This window comes from Rhopilema esculentum, chromosome 8 (genome assembly GCF_057945365.1).
Source record: "Rhopilema esculentum isolate cy_ngs chromosome 8, ASM5794536v1, whole genome shotgun sequence".
Lineage (NCBI taxonomy): Eukaryota > Metazoa > Cnidaria > Scyphozoa > Rhizostomeae > Rhizostomatidae > Rhopilema > Rhopilema esculentum.
In genome coordinates this window covers 8,975,441-8,993,703 of record NC_142822.1, presented here as the reverse complement: position 1 = coordinate 8,993,703, position 18,263 = coordinate 8,975,441, and the positions used below count along the sequence as shown (strand labels likewise).

General features: G+C 34.6%; 1 protein-coding gene across 1 annotated transcript; it reads right to left on the bottom strand.

Moving 5' to 3' along the window:
* Positions 1-57: 57 nt before the first annotated feature.
* LOC135695145 (sorting nexin-7) lies at positions 58-17,263 on the bottom strand. The gene is made up of 11 exons (XM_065214131.2): positions 16,981-17,263; positions 12,007-12,228; positions 10,546-10,656; positions 7,416-7,580; positions 6,023-6,218; positions 4,704-4,834; positions 3,815-3,883; positions 3,501-3,587; positions 2,696-2,800; positions 1,904-2,056; positions 58-1,163 (listed from the first exon to the last, which is right to left on the bottom strand). Exons 1-11 carry the CDS (start codon positions 17,122-17,124, stop codon positions 1,089-1,091), a joined length of 1,458 nt encoding a protein of 485 aa, XP_065070203.2. The 5' UTR covers positions 17,125-17,263; the 3' UTR covers positions 58-1,088.
* Positions 17,264-18,263: the final 1,000 nt, after the last annotated feature.

Sequence of the window (18,263 nt, the reverse complement as noted above, 5' to 3'; positions counted from 1 at the left end):
TTTGTTAGTGTCGTTTCTTAAAGATTGCTAAGAGCCATTGACATGAACAACTTCAAGTTCCCACTGGCACAAAGTCTACACAAAATACTTTAATTATTCTAATTCAATGTTCACAAAAAATCAATATAGTTTCCATATTACTTAAATATAATTCCGATTGGTAACTCTACCGCAACAATATACGAAGAAAAGTTATTTCCCCTAAAATTTCTTACTGGCAATGAACCGACGGTGAAGTGTCTGAAAAAGAAAATCTTACAAGAACCAGGGTCAATTCCAATTTAATCTGGGTTTTTAACCTCTGCAAAGTTAGGCTCTGAAAGCAGGGAAAGTCACGAGTGGAAGACTGTAGGCGAAGCAGTACGGTAAGTGTAAGACTGAGCAGGCATGGAGCTGGAAAGCAAGAAGACTGGGGACGTGGTACTAGGTAATAAAGAACTCTACTTATCAAACTTACTTTCCAAATCAAAAAATTCAGCCTCCTTGATTACTGCAGTTTCTTAGAAAGCTATGATTTGGCTTAACATAGAAGTTGCTAAACAAAACCAATGGCTCATCAAGGATTATTTACAAAAACCAAACTCTTATGCACTCCTAAATAATTTCAACGACTAATTTCGGGGAACCACTCAAACTAATGAACCAATATTTTTAGCTTACGAAGGTCGCCTCAGAAATTACTAAAAAACAGGTTGAATAGGGAGCCAATCATATCCTCAGTCATTGATGTGATGATTTCAAGTCTTCCAAAGGCTTAAAGAATACTTCAGAAGCTTTCTTAGATTTGTCAGTTACAGCATATGTGTCCATGAAAATAACATCTGGCGTTCCAATTTCTGAGTTAAAATGGGGGTGGGGGTGGGGGGGCTACCATACCTAACATACCCACTTTGGACTTATATCCAGGTTGAACCTTACTCCTTCCATTAGAACAAAATAATTCAATGTGTGAAAATATAAACTAACTTATTTCAAGATGTACATGTCATTGTCGTTTTCAAAAAATTTTCTGACCACATGTAGAATCCGTTATTCGGTGATTGACTACAAACAGTACTGTTAGTATGGTTTTTAAACAACTGGCTTTTTTACTCTTCTTCCGAGTCGCCTCTTGCTCTTGGGCCAGCAACCGCATCTAGAGCATCTTGCCAAGCATTCAGACTCTAAAAAAGTCACATAAGAATTGTAATGCTGAAGGTATTGTCATGTCAAGACTGTGTTAATGCACCTCATATTAACGCGAATTCATGTTTCACAGCGACTATAAGCGGCCTTAAAAAAAGTCGAACATGATTTGATGATGGAGAAATTCTCTACAGTAAAATTCCTAACTGCAGATTGAATTCTTCATAGCTTGCAAAGCAGAGCAATTCCAATTATTGAAACACGCAGGCAAAACTCTTGCTAATACAATTGTTTTACCTAAAGTGAAATCTGAAACAAGAAAGAGGGCTTGTTCCTTTCAAGGAGCAAATATTTTTAATTAATTAACAGATGAAATGAAGGGTGGAACTTCAATTTTAAGAAAAAATACAAACATTGACTTTTAATATTTTATCCTTTTTACGTATATAACTATTGTTTATTTTAACTTATATATATTTTAGACAGGTCCTTTACTGATAACAGCACATTGTTGCTAGACAAGTTTACCCTGTACAAATATGATATTATTACTATTATTATCATTATTAAAATATTACATGTACAAAAAATTGGTAGTCAACGAGAGAAAATTTATTAAAAAGTCTTTCATGCGAACGGTAATACTATAAAGGTGTAGGAATCATGAAGGTGTCAAATTTTAAATAGGAGGACTAGTAAACTCCCCCATAAGCATGGCTTTTCAGTGTCCCAAACAAGTATCCGCGGAAGGTAGGTAGTAACAATTACAAATACTCACTGATTCGTAAAATTTAACGTGTCTCTCTGACATTTCGAGGAGTAAGTATTTCATGTCCCTTCGCTTGTACCTTTGCCACCGGTCCATATCTGCTTTCATGTCATGGTCCGCGCGATCTTTTCGATCTGCAAGGGCTTCGGATTCAACGACCAGCTAATAGAAAAAATCAGTTCAATGTATTTACGAAATGTATTAGGGTATCAAATAATATCTAACAAATAAATATCTAACAATATCTAACAATAAATAATATCTAACAAAGTTTATCCAATATAACTGATGAGATAACGTTTATAGATAGCAAAGTTAGCAGCGAAATGAATTTTATTAAAAGGGCTTTCAGAAACGCCTCTTTGGTTTAAAAGTTTGGGCATTTTCAGTGAGTAATGCGAAGAAGAGAAATCAACTATGAAAGATAACAGGTAGATCATTGCACTAAACAAAAAGACCTTCAAAATCGATTTTATAATTATTGTGAGTTATAGAATCACAAGCAGACTGTAAAAGAATATTTGGACGCTTTGTGAAGACAATAAGAGATTCTAGATGATATAATTCAAATTATGTCAATAGGCGAGATACAGAAATTTACCGTGAAAGATGAATGATGCAAATGACTAAATAACGAACAGAATGAACAAGTAAATTAAATGTAAAAAAGACGGAAAAAATGTAACATGATCAAGGCAACTTTTCCCTTTACAAATTCATTTAAGGTACGGAGTTTGAGTATATGAAAAATGTGAACATGAAAAATGTTTAAAAATTATACGACAAAAAGCTGATACCTACATCTCGAATTTGCTCATTCAATTTCGCCATTTTTTCTTCTTTCGCTTTCTCGGGATCTTTACCGAAAAATGTTGCTATGGACTTAACTTCACCAGTGGACTCGATCTAAAAAATAGCAGAGGAATAAAAAAAAATTAAAAGTAATTAAATGGGTTTAGATACTATAATTCAACTGAAAGGAATTATAAAAAACAGGTTTTTTATTTATAAAATACTAATTTTAGAATTCATATGAGATTAGCGGGATATAGCCTCGAGACCAAATGACAGTCATCAGCCCGGGGCTATTACAAAATGACCATTGGAATTAGTTCGCGTGGACTACAGATTCGTATTATCAATCACAAAGAGAAATATGAAAATAAATGTTTAGCAAATTTAAAACAAACAAGCAAAATTATTATATAACAATCCAGCAAATTCCCGTAAACGAGAACCTTCTTTTAAGGTGAAGATGAAGGGCAAATGGTTCTTAAATGAAGTTCATATCTTACAGATGCATTTTCATGATGAAATTGGTTCGCAATGCTTGGAGATGAGGGTGTCTCGTGAAAATAATGGGTTAAGAGACGATACCCTTTTAAAAAACCTTCGTTGTGGGGATTTGCTTTACCGCTGTTGATTTACTCTTAGTTGAATGTGAAGGTTGCCTAAAGCAAGAAAGAGGATTGCCAATGGATGCTTTTATGTTCAATTTCACCTAGAAACCTAGCTCTACCAATAGGCTGGTAAGGGAATGAGTGGCCTTTGTATGACGTCACAAGAAAAAATCAGTTGAAAGATAATTGTATGTAAAAATACTAACATCTTCTTTCTCTTTTCGTCTTTTGTCCAGATCTTCCATAGTTACCTCGTATTCGACCTGAAACTGGTCTCTTTTCCGTAACGCATTCTATGAATAGAAAAATGTGTTAATAAATGCATAGGAGCCTGTTGGTAAAAACAATAACAAATCATTTTAAATAACAAAAACATGCTGTGACAAACATTGGCACTTTAAAACAGGTAATGCGTCGTTCAAAGTATTCAATAGGTTTCCATTTCAGTAGATTTAGACAAAGCTTTGTTTACAGGGATAGCATGCTCTTAGTGTTGAAAAGCAATTAGTAAGAAACTCACTCGAACAGCGTCGCAGTATAGATTGTATTCTCGAAGTGGTTCTGCAAATCTGCTGTCTTGCACACGAAGCTATAACATGGAACACAGAATCGAGTCAAACATCAGTATGGTAAATTAAAAGATGATGTCATATTTATTCCTTGGTAAATAATTTTGCAGCTATAAAGCTTCCTAAAGAAGTTGGAGGAAACAACTCAAATTTTAGATCAATAATTGACAGAAAGTCAAAATTAACAATATAATTCGGGCAAATGGCACAGAAAAAACTGGAAAACTGACACATAAATCTTATCAAAATGATTTTTGTCATCAGAAACTGCTATCAGAAAGTGCTTCATTTATCAAAAAAAGATATTCAGTGATATTAAACTTAGCAACTGATTCGCAGCTGTATTATGTCTTGAAATGTTGTTAATCTTTAGTTCCAGGATTAGCAAATATTCGAAATTTGATTATGATCCATGAAGGGTAGGGGGCGGGGGGGGGGGAGGGGGTGTGCTAAATTTAGAGGAAAGATGCACAACTATTTCACCACACTTGGGTGGGAAGAAAAACCAATAGCTTGAAATATCGTATGATAAAAACGAATGAACGTATGACAAAACAAAAAATACAAGGGAACGTCAAATATATATTGATAATTTCACATTGATTATAAAACTCTAAGTAGCAACTTATAACGGTCCTTTTCTAAACATCAACCTGTGCACGGCTCTGTCTATACGGCTACAAACACTCTGCTACAGACAGGATAACAGTACTTGATTCTTCATTTTAGATTCCTCGTTGAAGTTCAGATAAGCGCCTGTAGATCATATCTTTTATGAATATCAATTCAAAATCTATAAGTATCGATTCACTGATTGAAAAGCTCTGAGGATTCACTTACGATCGATTTTAAAGCTTCGACATTCTTGTCTAACGCGAAGGCTGTCGCAGTCAGGGGCGTTCCCAGTCTTGATTCTGAGTTTGACCACAAATGAAACGCGGATGCATACTCCTCCAAGTCTTCGAGTAAATCTTGATAAAAGAGGACAAAATTCCCAAATAAATGCAGAGTCAGGAAAACATTACGGTCGCACGGCCACTGACAGGAGGAAGGTCCACGAAAAACAATAGAAGCTCCTATGACACACCCAAGTCACGCCCACTTTCTATTGTTTTTTGTGAGGAAGGTTTGCCTTCTGGAATGTTTTTGTCTAGAGGAAGGTTAACAACTTTTCTGGACTCTGAGAAAATGGTATCTTGCTACAGGTATACATTCATTTTTTATAAGAAACAGGTTATAAGAAACGGTTGGCTCAAGTTTAGAAATTTAAGGAACAATCCTACCCAAATTTTAAAAAAAAACTAAGAAACTTTTATAATTTGCATTTTTGACTTTTCCGAGTTGACACTCTAAACAGTCTTGACATTGAACATCACTGTATATTGCAACAATACAATTAACGTGCAGTTTGCATTCATTCTCAGTAAATTGCACATTCAAGAATTTTCCATATAAAAATTTGTTTTGACTTCAACTTGACATTGATGAAGTTCAATGAGCTTAACTGTTTCCCTATATCAACAAAGTTAGTCAAAGTCAGTAATTTTTGACTTCAGATTCGGATTGAGAGGGAAGATTTTAGTCTACTAGGAAGTTTTCATTTTGGTATTGCTCACGATATGGATTTTATGACGACATAAAGATAAAAATTTTATGAAGGATTTGACCGTGATTAACGACTAGGGTGTAAAGTTTCTCCCAGAATGATTTTTGCGGTCAAATCCTTTACACGTTCTCAAACTTCATTTTTCCGTAAAATCTGAAATACAAGCACAAACAGTGAGAAAACTATGATGATAAAACTTGTACCCGGCATAAAACTATGATGATAAACCAAATCTGAGCCTAAAAAATTAAGCCTAAAAAACTCTTAAAATGAAATTTGGAGAAATTTCCAAAACGAGGCGGCAAGTCGAATTGGTGTATTGTCTATTATCAATACTTTATGTAAAAGGAGACACTATGCTATGGGATTGATCATTGAAAATAACTGAAAATGTGACTTGTGCCTCTTTCGCATAAAGCATTGTCAGGGTATTTGATACAACATTTGACCATATAAAGATTGAGCACAGTTATCTAGCACCTGATATTTAACGAGTCTTCCCTTCGTACAAACTGTCTAAGTTTAGAGATAGAGGCAGGTTTCCCATACTTACAAAATCTCGTCTTTGCAATTTCATCGGACAACAAACCAAATGCTTGCACTTTCTTTTGGTAACTGTTGACAAACTGCAACATGTGCTCGAAGTCTGGGTCTCTGTTCTTGAAAATTAACGAAGCGGCAGCTGTTTTCATTGTTCCACCAAATTTCATCATCACGCCGCTCGATTGCTTTCGGGCTGTTGTCATCTCCTGTTGGTATCAAAAAATACTTTAGCTTCAGCCAAGCAAAGATGGTGATCGCTGGGCCGTCAGGAAGGCCATGAAAACACTCGCAAAGTTCCATAACAAAAGCATTGCATACAAAGCTGTGATAAAAGATCATTGGTAGAAGAATCTGACCCCATTGAAGGCAAAAAGAGCAACAGACGTCGCTATTTTAACCCCAATTACCAAAGTTTATACGGTCATAAATTTTTAGTGTGTGAATAAAGAAAAGGCCACGATAGCAGGCTGCTCGACGGACTCCAAGTTTAGCCTTTGATTCCTCTACAGGAAATTTTACCTCATAATTTGAATTTCTTCAAATATATTTTTTGTATTTCGAAATCAGTTTAAGCAGTTCAACAAGGAAAACCTATTGCAAATAAAACACAGATATCACCAAGGCACGTCTTTTTGCTTGAAAGCTCATTACTATGGTTAACATTAAACGATACAGCCATAATGTCTTCTTTAGGCTTAAATGTGAAAAATGGAGCATAGAAATAAATTAAAGAAATATTTAATTGGGGCCAAATTAGGGAATTCTGCAGACAAGCTCGTTACTCGATACGGTATAGCTAAATTTTGCAAAAGTAAGGTTGATCTTATTAAACAAATAAGGATTAATTTGTGGCTGTTTTAAAATGCTTACATCTCTCACGATAAGTTTTAAGGTTATGGATGTCATAAAATGTTACGAATATCGTTTGTATCTTTAAAGTCCTTGGCATTCACTTACTTCTGCCCACAACTCATCATCCCTCCTCAGATCTTGTAAACTTTGAAACGCTCTATCCTGCATTCAAGACTTATACAACTTCATTCAGTCTATTCAAAACTTGTCTTGTCTTCAATCAACAAGCTCGATCTTTTCCCCCTCTCTTCCAAATTTTATCCCTTCATTCCATTTTCAGAGCTTTGCCATAGGCTCCCGGGCCATTCCCTAACATCACCCACTAAAAAGCTAAGTTGCCGATCATTTCAGGTCCGTCTATTTTAGGGGGGAGGGGGTAGTCTTGTATCACTGGTAAACAACATCATTGCTTGAGCTTGCGCCAAGATTGAAAGCAAATTAAACAATATAAGATCAATTCAATTCAATTAGATTAAACTCAACTCAACTCAATTCAATTCAATTACAAACAGAAGTTATCAAGCTAGTAAGAAATTCATGATGAAACGTACCCAAGCTTTGGCAGTGAGGAATTTGTTGAGATTTTCATTAAAGGACATGACAGGGTGGTCTGCAACTCTGTTAAGGAACTTGTCCAGGGCTTTTTGTCGAGTTTTCAAGAAGTCTTGGTCAAAGCGATCAAAGTGCTTGCTGAACGTGAATTTCTCAGGCAGGGGCTATAACAGAAAACAAATAAATATCTCAATAAGGAGTAATAAGAAAAGCAAAGTGCTAACTATGAATATTGACAACAAGAAGGCTGATGCTTAGAGTATTTGTGACTGAATTCAATGGCCAATAATTGCAGGAAAAAAACAGAAAATAACTAACACACTGTTGGAATGAATGACACTGATGACAAACCACAGTATAATTCGAACAAAATGGCTAAAGGATAAATTTATTAAAATTGGAAAATGATTTTGAAATATTCGCCAAAAATTCAATTTCATTTCCTATTTACAACCAGTGTTTCCACTTTTAAGGAATTTTTCTTAGATCAAGGATTTTTTAAGGAATTACAAGATTTAAGGAATTTTTTAAGGAATTGCAAGATTCAAGCAATTTTTAGAGTATTACTTTCTTTCCAAAAGTTCAAAATATTTTCAATGTTTGCTTTTTCAGATGTGTAATGTAACAGCGAAGATATAGCGTCTTATGCGTTAGCAACGAAAAAGTTGCGGTAGAATTGTCTTAATGACGACCCAAGAGGTTGTCGGTTGTTGATTTTCTTATAGCTCTTTTAGGTGATGATGACCCATCCCCGATTCTAAAGGAAACACGTGTTTTTGAATAACTTTTTCCGCATTTTTGAATAAGTCAGATCGTTTCTTTGGGCTAAAACAGTTAGACTCAAACTTCATTTCGAATTGATCTATCGTCACGATGAAGCGAAATTTTTTTGACGGTAAAACTGCAGCTTTAGCAACAGAAAAGAGAAAAAGATACTAGCAGAAATTTCGGAATACGTGGGTAGAAAATCCCTTTTTCAAGTTTGATAATTTATGATGATTATTTGGCTGTTTCAACACCTTAGCATTCAAATGGCCATTTAAAGCATAAAATGAATGATTTATTCATTAATCGTTCAAAATTTGTAGAATAGTCATGGCATGACCAATTTTTGGGATAAAACTGACAAGGAAATATTCACAGAAAATAGAATTCCGGTTTAAAGAATTTTAAGGGATTTTAAAAAATTTAAATTTGAATAGTTGAAGCACTGTTTACAACTTTCTTTATGAAAATAATAGTTTTCATTCCAGTTCCAATGAGACTCCAAAGAGCAGATGAGGAGCATTTAGGGAATCATTCAATTCAAGTTGCCACCCAAGCTACCATAAACAATAACAAACAGTCCTATTAGTTTTAAGCAAGATGCTTTTATTTGATTGGCTAGATTTTTAACATAGACAGGGACCCATAATCTCCTGTGACACAGAGAATATCTACCAGACATGCTATATAAGCATGCTACAAAAGCAAGCTACCAGAAATACAAAATCTCTTCCATGAACAGAAACGATTCATTCAAATTTTAGTTGATATAAGTTGCCTGCCAGCACTATCACTTACGTTTGACTCAAACCAAAACAATATATCATTCCTTTTAACAAAGATTTCACTTAGTGATAACCATTATTGCATTGAGACATAACACAAGGCTGTATGTGTATAATTTTATAAAGCAGACAAAGCAAAGAACCAAGACAAAACGTGAATGATTTGTTATCTTGCTGTCGCATAGTTGTAATGAAATATTGTGTTTTTTGTTAGCCAAACAAGTTCGAACTGATAATTAACACATTGGGCTATTCTGAAAAAAGAAATGCATGGAAAAGAATAGCTGCAAGTCAACAAAATGAGTTTGCCTTCAATAAAAAAGAAAAAACAAGAAAAATTATATCGAGTGTGATTGTTGCAAAATAGAATACTTTCACAATTTTTCTTGCTTCTGACCAGAAACATGTTATTATTAAACTAGGTCTGCTGGACAGGGGCGTTGAGAGGGGGGTTGGGAGGGACAAAAAGTCTGGGGCCTATACTCCCATGGGGCCTGTGCTCCCATTGGGCCCATAATAAAGTGACAAGTTCTATTTACAATGCAAAAAAGTTACCATTTCAGCTACTTCACCTGTAAGTTTATCACACAGAAAGGTCCACATGCCCTTGATTTTTATAAAATGTTTTTGTACATTCTTGTAAAAATCCTTTAAAAACTTTTAGGGCGTTTCCCATGTTATCCGAGAGACTGAAGGGCATGGCCATAGGAGATTTGGGGTCCAGTTTTGTGAATCACCCTTGGGCCCAAGCTGCCTCTCGACTGCCTTGCTGCTGGAGCAGGAAGAGTAGAAAATCAATTGAAAACCTTTTATCTTGTATATTCCAAGATGCTCAAAGATATGATGTTTCATTACTCAGATTTGCTTCAAATACTTGCATGCTAATACACGTAGCTGTAAAACTGATTTACCATGGCACATAGGCTGGCACAGTCAATGACCTGGCAGAGAGAAAAAGGGCTGCCCAGAGGGGGCAGGTTGGGGAAATTGCCCCAGGGGGTCAAAATGTAAGGGGCCTCTTGAAGAAAAAAATTCCATGATTAGTTCAGGATGTTATATAGCAAAAATTGTACAGAAATGCCAATGGGTTAAGAAATATTGCTGACAAAGAATCTATCTGCTTTGTCAACTTTCAAAGTTTTGAAGTACAGACCATTTCTACCAAAGTTAAAATTATGGCTGCCAAAAAGGTGTCATTTGAACTTTTTTTGGGAGAGAAGGGGGGGCCGGTGGCGGCATTGACCTGAGACAGTCCCTCAAAACAGCCCATAGCAACCTTCTTTGCACCATTACATCTGGATCTACAATTATCACCAAACAGCACAATAACTGTTGGTTTTTTTCCAGAGACAGGAATCAAATATTCCTACCAAATGCTATATCAATTATAATATGTTAGCTTTCATAGCTTCACAATTGTTACCAAACAATCAGTAATAAGATTCGCTCTCAGTTTTTTCAAAAACAAAGCAAAAATCCTGTCATGTTCACAAGAAAAAAGTTACAGGGAAAATTTTGCAATCCTGTATATAATATATTTAATGTAAAGCCTAAAGACAATTATCTTATAAAAACTCACTGGGATGATGTGTGTTGGACATGTTTCTTCCAGCTTGTTTCGTAACCAAAGAAAATCTGTATACCTTCTTTGCACATTGAATTCTGGTTGATCAAATTCTCCTCTTGTTGTCTGGAAGGCAATGTTCCTTTTCTGAATTATCTTCAGGAAAACTAACAGAAATATTAGTTAGAGATCTCTGGGCAAAATTACATTCTAATGACATTGCAATAGGGAAAAATTGAATATGAATGATAATTATCACAAACACAAAGAGTTTCTTCAAGATACATTAAGTGCAAAAATATTCAGCGTGACAAACTTTCAGCCAAAGATTAGTCCAAAAAATTCATTCGTAAAATGTTAAGCTGGCCAAAGCATGTCATACAGAAAACTTTTGCATAAAATGCACAGGCCTAATGCAAATTGACTGAGTTCTGTATCCCAATACAAAATAAAGCCAAAGAAAAGGTTACAATGTTTAAACATGGGTATGTTTGCAAAAATTTTGAAAACAGTTATTCTTCCAAGGTAATAGAAATATCAGTCAAAACAAATAGCATTCATCGTTCTCATCATCTATCAAAAAATCACTGTCACTGTCTTCTTATGATAAGAAACAGGTTTGAAATGGACAAAATTCATGCTCATGTTCAACTTGAGTCTCTTGGAAGGGGACTTCACTCGGTGGCCTCAAGAAGGTGATTAACTTAAATAGATGTTTCCTTTATAAGAAACTAAGAATTTGAGCCAGTTCAGAGCTGAGAGTTCCTTAACATTATCACATTGTCAGTTCTCTCAGAGTAATACTTGCAAGTTACTCAAGAGTTTTGCTTTGAACATAAAAAAGGCTGGTCAACATTTGCCCAAAAATATATTTTTCTGAAATGCCAAGAATATGTCCAAATGTAACTTTGCCAAAAATTATAGTAAGAAATTTTACCAGCCAAAAATTGTTGTACTTAATAAAATTGGAAAAAAATCTTCTGTTTAACAATCACAATTTTTGTCATAATAATTTTTATAAATCTTCTCATAACCCAGGTATTACTGAAAAAAATCAATTTTTCTTGCATATGTCTGTTTTTGTAAATTTCCATGTTTTAAGTACTGTTAGGATATGATAGACAGCCTTTTCCTGACCTTTCCTTAAACTGGTTTGTTTTTCATTTTCTATCCATTGGCACATCCTTTGGTATTCTAGAATTATATCTACAGTAAGATCTAAAACTTTTAAAGCCCAACAGATATAGCTCTGCGATTAGAAATAAGAAAAATTGTGTACTGCCTCTCTTTGCATTTCATATCATTCATGAAGGAACACATAAAGACTCCTCATATCAGCTTTTTTGACAGTCATATAAAACACATCAATTAAAATGATTCTGTGAGGGTTAATATCTTCAAAAGGCAATAAATTCTTTTACTGAAAACAATTCTTTGAACCCATAGACTGAACCAATAGATAAGTTCACCACTTACCTTTGTAGTAACATTGTAGCTGACATATCCCTCAACATGCTTTTCAGGCTTATCTACTTTGACAAACAAGTCTCTTGAGCTTCCACTCTGCGAATCATCACTTCCAATTAAAGCTGCAAACCCATCCACATCTTCTTCAATTGAAACCGATCTCATCATTGAGGAGGCATGCTCCTCTAGTGATGTGTACTTCTGTTCTGGTTCCAGAACTGCTGCATCCTCCTACGAATGGATAAGAAAAATCATCTGTCTTTTTGAGCCATATATGCTTAAGAATAATTTTAGGTAAAATAATGTACCAATAAACAGTCCTGGTAATATTAGCCATGCGATTTCACACGTTCATCTACATACAGCCCTACAGCTCCCAAGACATGCTTTATATCACACACGCAGTGGTATGCCTTGACTGACTATTCTTTTTTATCTTTTGTTTCTTCCAATTTCTTGTTAATTTTCTTACAAGTAGTTTTTTAACTTCTTTTCTGTGAGTTATCTTGATAGCATTTCTGGGTTGAGGGGATTAATCACTATTTAAGACCATGTTTCCATTACTCTGTTTTCATGTGTCTCCCTTTTCAGATAATCCCAATTAAGTATTTTCTTGGACCTTTCCCATTACTCCTGGAAACTTGATTTTGGTCAAAACAAAAATGAAGGTGTTTCCATTACTCCACTTTTATCAGTTGTCTCAGCTCTCAGCTGTTAGCACTCTTTGTGAAACTGAGAATTAATGTTTCTGTTTTCTCTGTTCACAATAAAACAACCCTTTCAAATAATTCCGTTTTCAAATGACTCCACTTTGAATTTTGAATGAATTTTAAATGACTCCACTCTGGTTTTGAATTGGCACTCATACAAAAATAGTGCAATGGCAAGAGGGTCTAGAGAACTTGTATGCTTTTTCTTTAACTATTTGTTTTGCAGTTTGCAGTTTTTGCACATATTGTTCTTTATGTGAATCAGTTAAGTGTCCAAGCTGTGTCAAGCAAGCATTTCTTATTATCATGTGCTGTATTTATCAGCATTTTTAACAGTTCTTTCATTCATTTTCATTGCCCTAGCTGTGGAAAAGTCTCATTACTTGAAAGGAGATGGAGAATAGCTAGAGCGATTTACTGAGTAGTATGGTTTTTGACAAATATATGCAAAGTATTCGGAGGCATTATGAATAATTGACTAGTATAATTAAGATGAAATTTTGTGGAGACAACTTAGTTGAATTTTATTAAAAATGATCTGAAAAAACTAAGAATACTTAGAGACACACTGTCTTTCTGTATTATTAGATTTATTTAAACTTTAGTGTAAGCGTCAAAAACTATTAAACCATGTGGATTTTCAGAAGGCAGTTGTTATTTGAAGTTGCACAAAAAGCAGAGGGGCGACCAATTCAAATACCAGAGAGGCGACCAATTCAAATACCAGTATTGATTCTATATAACAAAAGAAAAGAAAGTAAATAAGACAATTAGATGCAAGACAGGGGAAAAGACAGGGATGTATGAATCATTTGTTGAATCATCCAACAAATAGAATTGAACTGCTTATTCCGTGGCTAAACATGGTGCACAACTTCACAACTGTAATAATATTTATGTCATTTTGTTACGATACTGTAATGTTTGGTGGCTCAATGGGCACTTTCTTCTAGTGACCCTAAATTTCACTAAATTTATAATTAATTTTTGCTATTATTTTACTGACTTTTACTATTTGTTGTGGCACTTTGGTAGATATTTTAAGTGAAAGAAAGAATGAAATTTATTGAAAGTTATCAACCTTTATATTCTCAAAACATTTTGTGAAAAAGGCCCCAACAACATTTTTCTTTTTAAAGCAAAGGACCCAGGTGGAAATTGCCACTTTGCCACCAGGGCCAGTCATCACTTTGCCACCAGGGCCAGACTGCACCTGGTGCTAAGACTTTGCGTAATAATTTCTTACCAGAAATTCTTTAATACAAAGGTTATAGGGGATATCAATCAACTTTTTAAGTAGATTTTGGTATGGAGAAGACAAGAGCTAAGAAAAGAGATTAAGTAATTTGAATCTTGAAAATATTTTCTCAAAGATGTTTTCAAGGACAGTTTAATGATTGATAGCCATTTTGGACAAAAACAAAGTCAAGCTGAGGATAATGACTCCCTTATTTATTGATAATAATCTTTAAAGAAACGCTTCCAAAATGAACCAAGAGCATGAAAATGTCACAGATTTGCTGTGCGTTTTATTTGCTATCATTTTTTCAACCTTTTACCCTACAAGCCTTATGCAAGTTTTCTGAAGCCCTTTTTGTGTAACATGGCGAACCTGCTTTGATGCAACTTGGTTATCAAAGAACATTTGGTTTACAGGCAACAGGATTTTTAAAGATAATTAGTAGAGAGTGCGGGAAAATAACCGACCCGAGCAAGGCTTGAACTCATGACCCTTGACTTTGTACATCAAGTGCTCTTCCCTTGAGCTATCAGGTCGTGCTTTCAAGCCAACACCCAAGGCTGAGCCATTCACCGCACTGCACCTCTCTTATATATTTGGTTTATGAAAGATCTTAGTCTTTCTAGCATTAAAAAGATTTCCATGCTTTTTGCTTTTTCAAATAGTTGGCAGATATCAAAGCTAGCAGGCTCTGTGCATCAAATGATGTTAGAAATTTCACAATACTTTCTACAATAGACTGGGGTCACAAAAGTGTGTAAGTGAAGTTCAGCACTAAGGGGTTTTTGTAATGATCATTTTCACCACAAAATTTTTGCGCAATCTCAATGGCTTTTGAATCCAAATAGATTTGAAAGATTACCTAACTGTGTTGAGGCTAAAATGTCAGGGAAAAATTGGACCAGTGCTTTAGAAAAGTTCTGGAAAATATTTTCAAGGAATTCATAAAAAAATTTCTCAAATTACAGACGAAACTTAGGAAGCATTAGATGATTTAATTAAACTTTAATCTTGATATGTGCATCTTTGTCCTGAATTCGAAGATATTACCGAGAAGATAATTTTGGCTGAGATATCAGGCTTAAGGTTATTAAAAGTGATATCAGGTGAACAAATTCTAAAGCTGTCATCTAGTGATCAAAACAGTTAGCTTGCTAATTAATATAGACTGTTTGGGTGTATATGTTTTATTTCATAAATTTCAAAAGCATATAGAGCGTTGAACGTTTTGGCTTAACTTTTTTATTTTCATGTGCTTAGATAATATGAGCAAATCAGAATTTAGGGTGAAGAAGTTCGTAACATCCAATGAAGAGCCGGTGGCCGTGCCAGCTACTACAGAGTGGGAGGGTAATGGGCATGGCCAGTGGGACCACGCCCCTTTTGCCTCGTTTTAGTGATTTGTACCAGATTAACTTTCCTTAGGAAGTTTGATCTACCCCTATCCAGCACTTTCTAATCTGTTTTTAAAAGAAATATGTAGACCATATTTTCAGAAAAGAGTGCTACCACTGTGTAGAGCAACTCACCTTGCTCTACATTATTGAAACTTAAAAATTATAGTGCACTACTAAAATAACTTTCTCAGTTAAAATTTTTTGACTAAAAAGAAGCTTCAAGCAGTTTGCTTCAAATTTTAACATTATTTGTTCACATTTTTTAAAAAAAGATACACTTCGGGTCATATTTCATGAATACTCAGAGAATCTTTAAAAGAATTGTTTTCAAGCAATGCTTCAAAGTTTTGCTGAATTTTTCCCCTAAAAACAGCAAACAAATCATTAAATTTTATTTTAACTGAAATTCAAAAGAATGGCAAATGCATTTTCTCACCATAACCTATCATTCCAAGCCTCTTCACCTCATAATTCTGATTTTGAAACCTGGTGGTTTAGGCCTGTAGTCACAGTGAGCTGCCATTTTGACCTACCGTTTCCACACTTTTGCAACCCAGTGAAATCTAGTGAGCTTAGTTTATGTGAGTGTGTGATAAAAAAATTTTTTTTCCACTGGAATAATAGACTGCTGTTGTCTTAATGGTATCATACAGTGATATAAAAATAAAAGCACTACCAAAGAGTAAATAAAAGCTTTATGGTGATTGAAAAAATCTACTGTTAGTTGAGTCTGATGTGAGATCATATTAGAGCCCATTTCCTTAGAAGGGCTTAGATCTTTCAACTTTATCACATCTGTTCTTATCTTTTGTCAGAGACTCAAAGCCTTTCTTTTTGCAAATAATTATTGTAGCAGATTATAGATAGAAATTACACTATTTTCCTCAAAACCTTTCTTAGTTATATTCGTCAATAAAAAATTTCCTATAAGGGGGTGGCCTCTCCTGGATTAGCTTTGCTACTGATAGACCTCCTCCTTAATAATTCCTCTTCATGCAAGTTTTCTAATTTCTCTGTAGTTTTGTTTAGTCTTTAAACTTGTATTGTAACTTGTAGCCTATAGTTTATTTTAATGTTTTGACAAAATTTGTATGTAGTGGAATTTAAAATTATATGAACTGAACTGAACTGAACTCACAGCTAGCTCACTTGACTATGACTTGGCTATGAGTATTCATATGCCTAGATAGACACTTCTTATAACGGTACTGCGTAGCTAGTTTGTCATTGTTATTGCATAACATTTTGTTCAGTGAACTAACTATACCTATCTTCGCCACTACGTCTATAAAAACTCAGAAGATCTATCTACCCGTTTTCCTTGCAGGTACGTAAACAAATCCCGTCTTATTTGATGATCAGCATAGCTAGGCAAATTCCCCTTGGAAAAAATAAGCTTAAAAAACAAAAAAAAATGAATGCTGAATGCTCAATTAACATTAGCTGGAAACTTCTGGCTTTTAATTGCTCCAAGATACCTTTTGCAATCAAGAAAGGATTTGGCCTAGCCAAAAATGACTCTCTCTTTTGCAAGTTGCAATGACTGGAGCTTTTTTCAAGCCTCCCTACAACATCTTGCATCAAGCTGTATAAAAAATTTGATTTCATGCAATGATAAAAGAAGCAAAATATATACATTCTCGCTTTGGGAGTCTTTTGACACGACCCCATTCTCGGATGTGTGACTCCCTGGTCCATTCTTCGCTGCAGTTAAGTGTGTGAAGTTCTCTTCATTCGGGGTCGCAGAATCATCTAGAAATGGATTGTAATCCTCACTCATCTTTATGCCCAAAAATTTCAAGAAGCGTGACACCCACTAATTCCTCTACTGTATAAAATTTTAAGTATTTCTGAGTGAAAGCTTGGCAACAATTGACTACAAAATAGGGTGGGCGAAAACAGTTCGACATGAACAAAATCACAAATAATGTTCAAAACGAGGAATCACGAAAAAGAGGTAGAATGTCGTCATTGACGAAGCTGAACAGTCATATTTCTAGAGTTTCTGGACAATATCCTGTAATATTCTCAAAAGTATTCTCAATTTTTAAAAGTTAAGTTGCTGTGTTCTGCTCTTATATCGGTGCACTGTAATGCTTCCAATCTCCTTAATTTACAATTTGTTAGAAAAAGCGACTTTATTGAAAATTCATAGGGGTGGTTTCAATCATTTGTTGGCTATGCTCTTAATCCGCTCCCCCCTATCTCTAACGTGTAGCAACCGTCACAATTATTTGCACTGAAGCTTTGCTTGTCGTATCTTGTTGGAAATATAAAATAGTTGTCTATCTTTACCCAAATGTGCCATTTTGAGAATAAAGATTTTAAAGGTTAATGAAGTGATTTCTTCCTTTGTTCTGAACCATTCAACTTTTTTCAATTATTTAAAGTTCACATTTTTAATGATAAGACCAGAAAATCTTCAAGAAGTATAATTATGACACTTGACTTAGAATAAATGATAAAAGTAAATCTTCTGTTTTATTCCAGTTCTAATGTAGTTGTGTTATGTCAAAATTTATTTAAAAAACAACGCTTATAGGTTTTTGTCGGAAAATCTCAACTTCTCGCCCCTGCTATGAATTTTCCTGTCTACGCCACTGTCAGAGTTCATGAATGTTCAGCTAATTTTCTACAATTAAGCCAACTATTGTACCTGAGATTGTTTTGAAGATTACCTAAAAGATGATACCAACATTTTTTTGTATTCACCAATAAAATTTTTCTGATATCTGAACAAGTTTTTTCCCATTAGGATACGCACTGCGAAGAGTAATTTGCTAGTTTGTGTTTATTACAAAGTTTTTATTACTGAATTATAAACTTTCAACACAATTTGATACAGTTGTTTGAATAAAAAATCTATTTTTATTTTCTGTATTTGTTGCTATTTGGGAAAATCTTAGGTTCTCTTTCTTA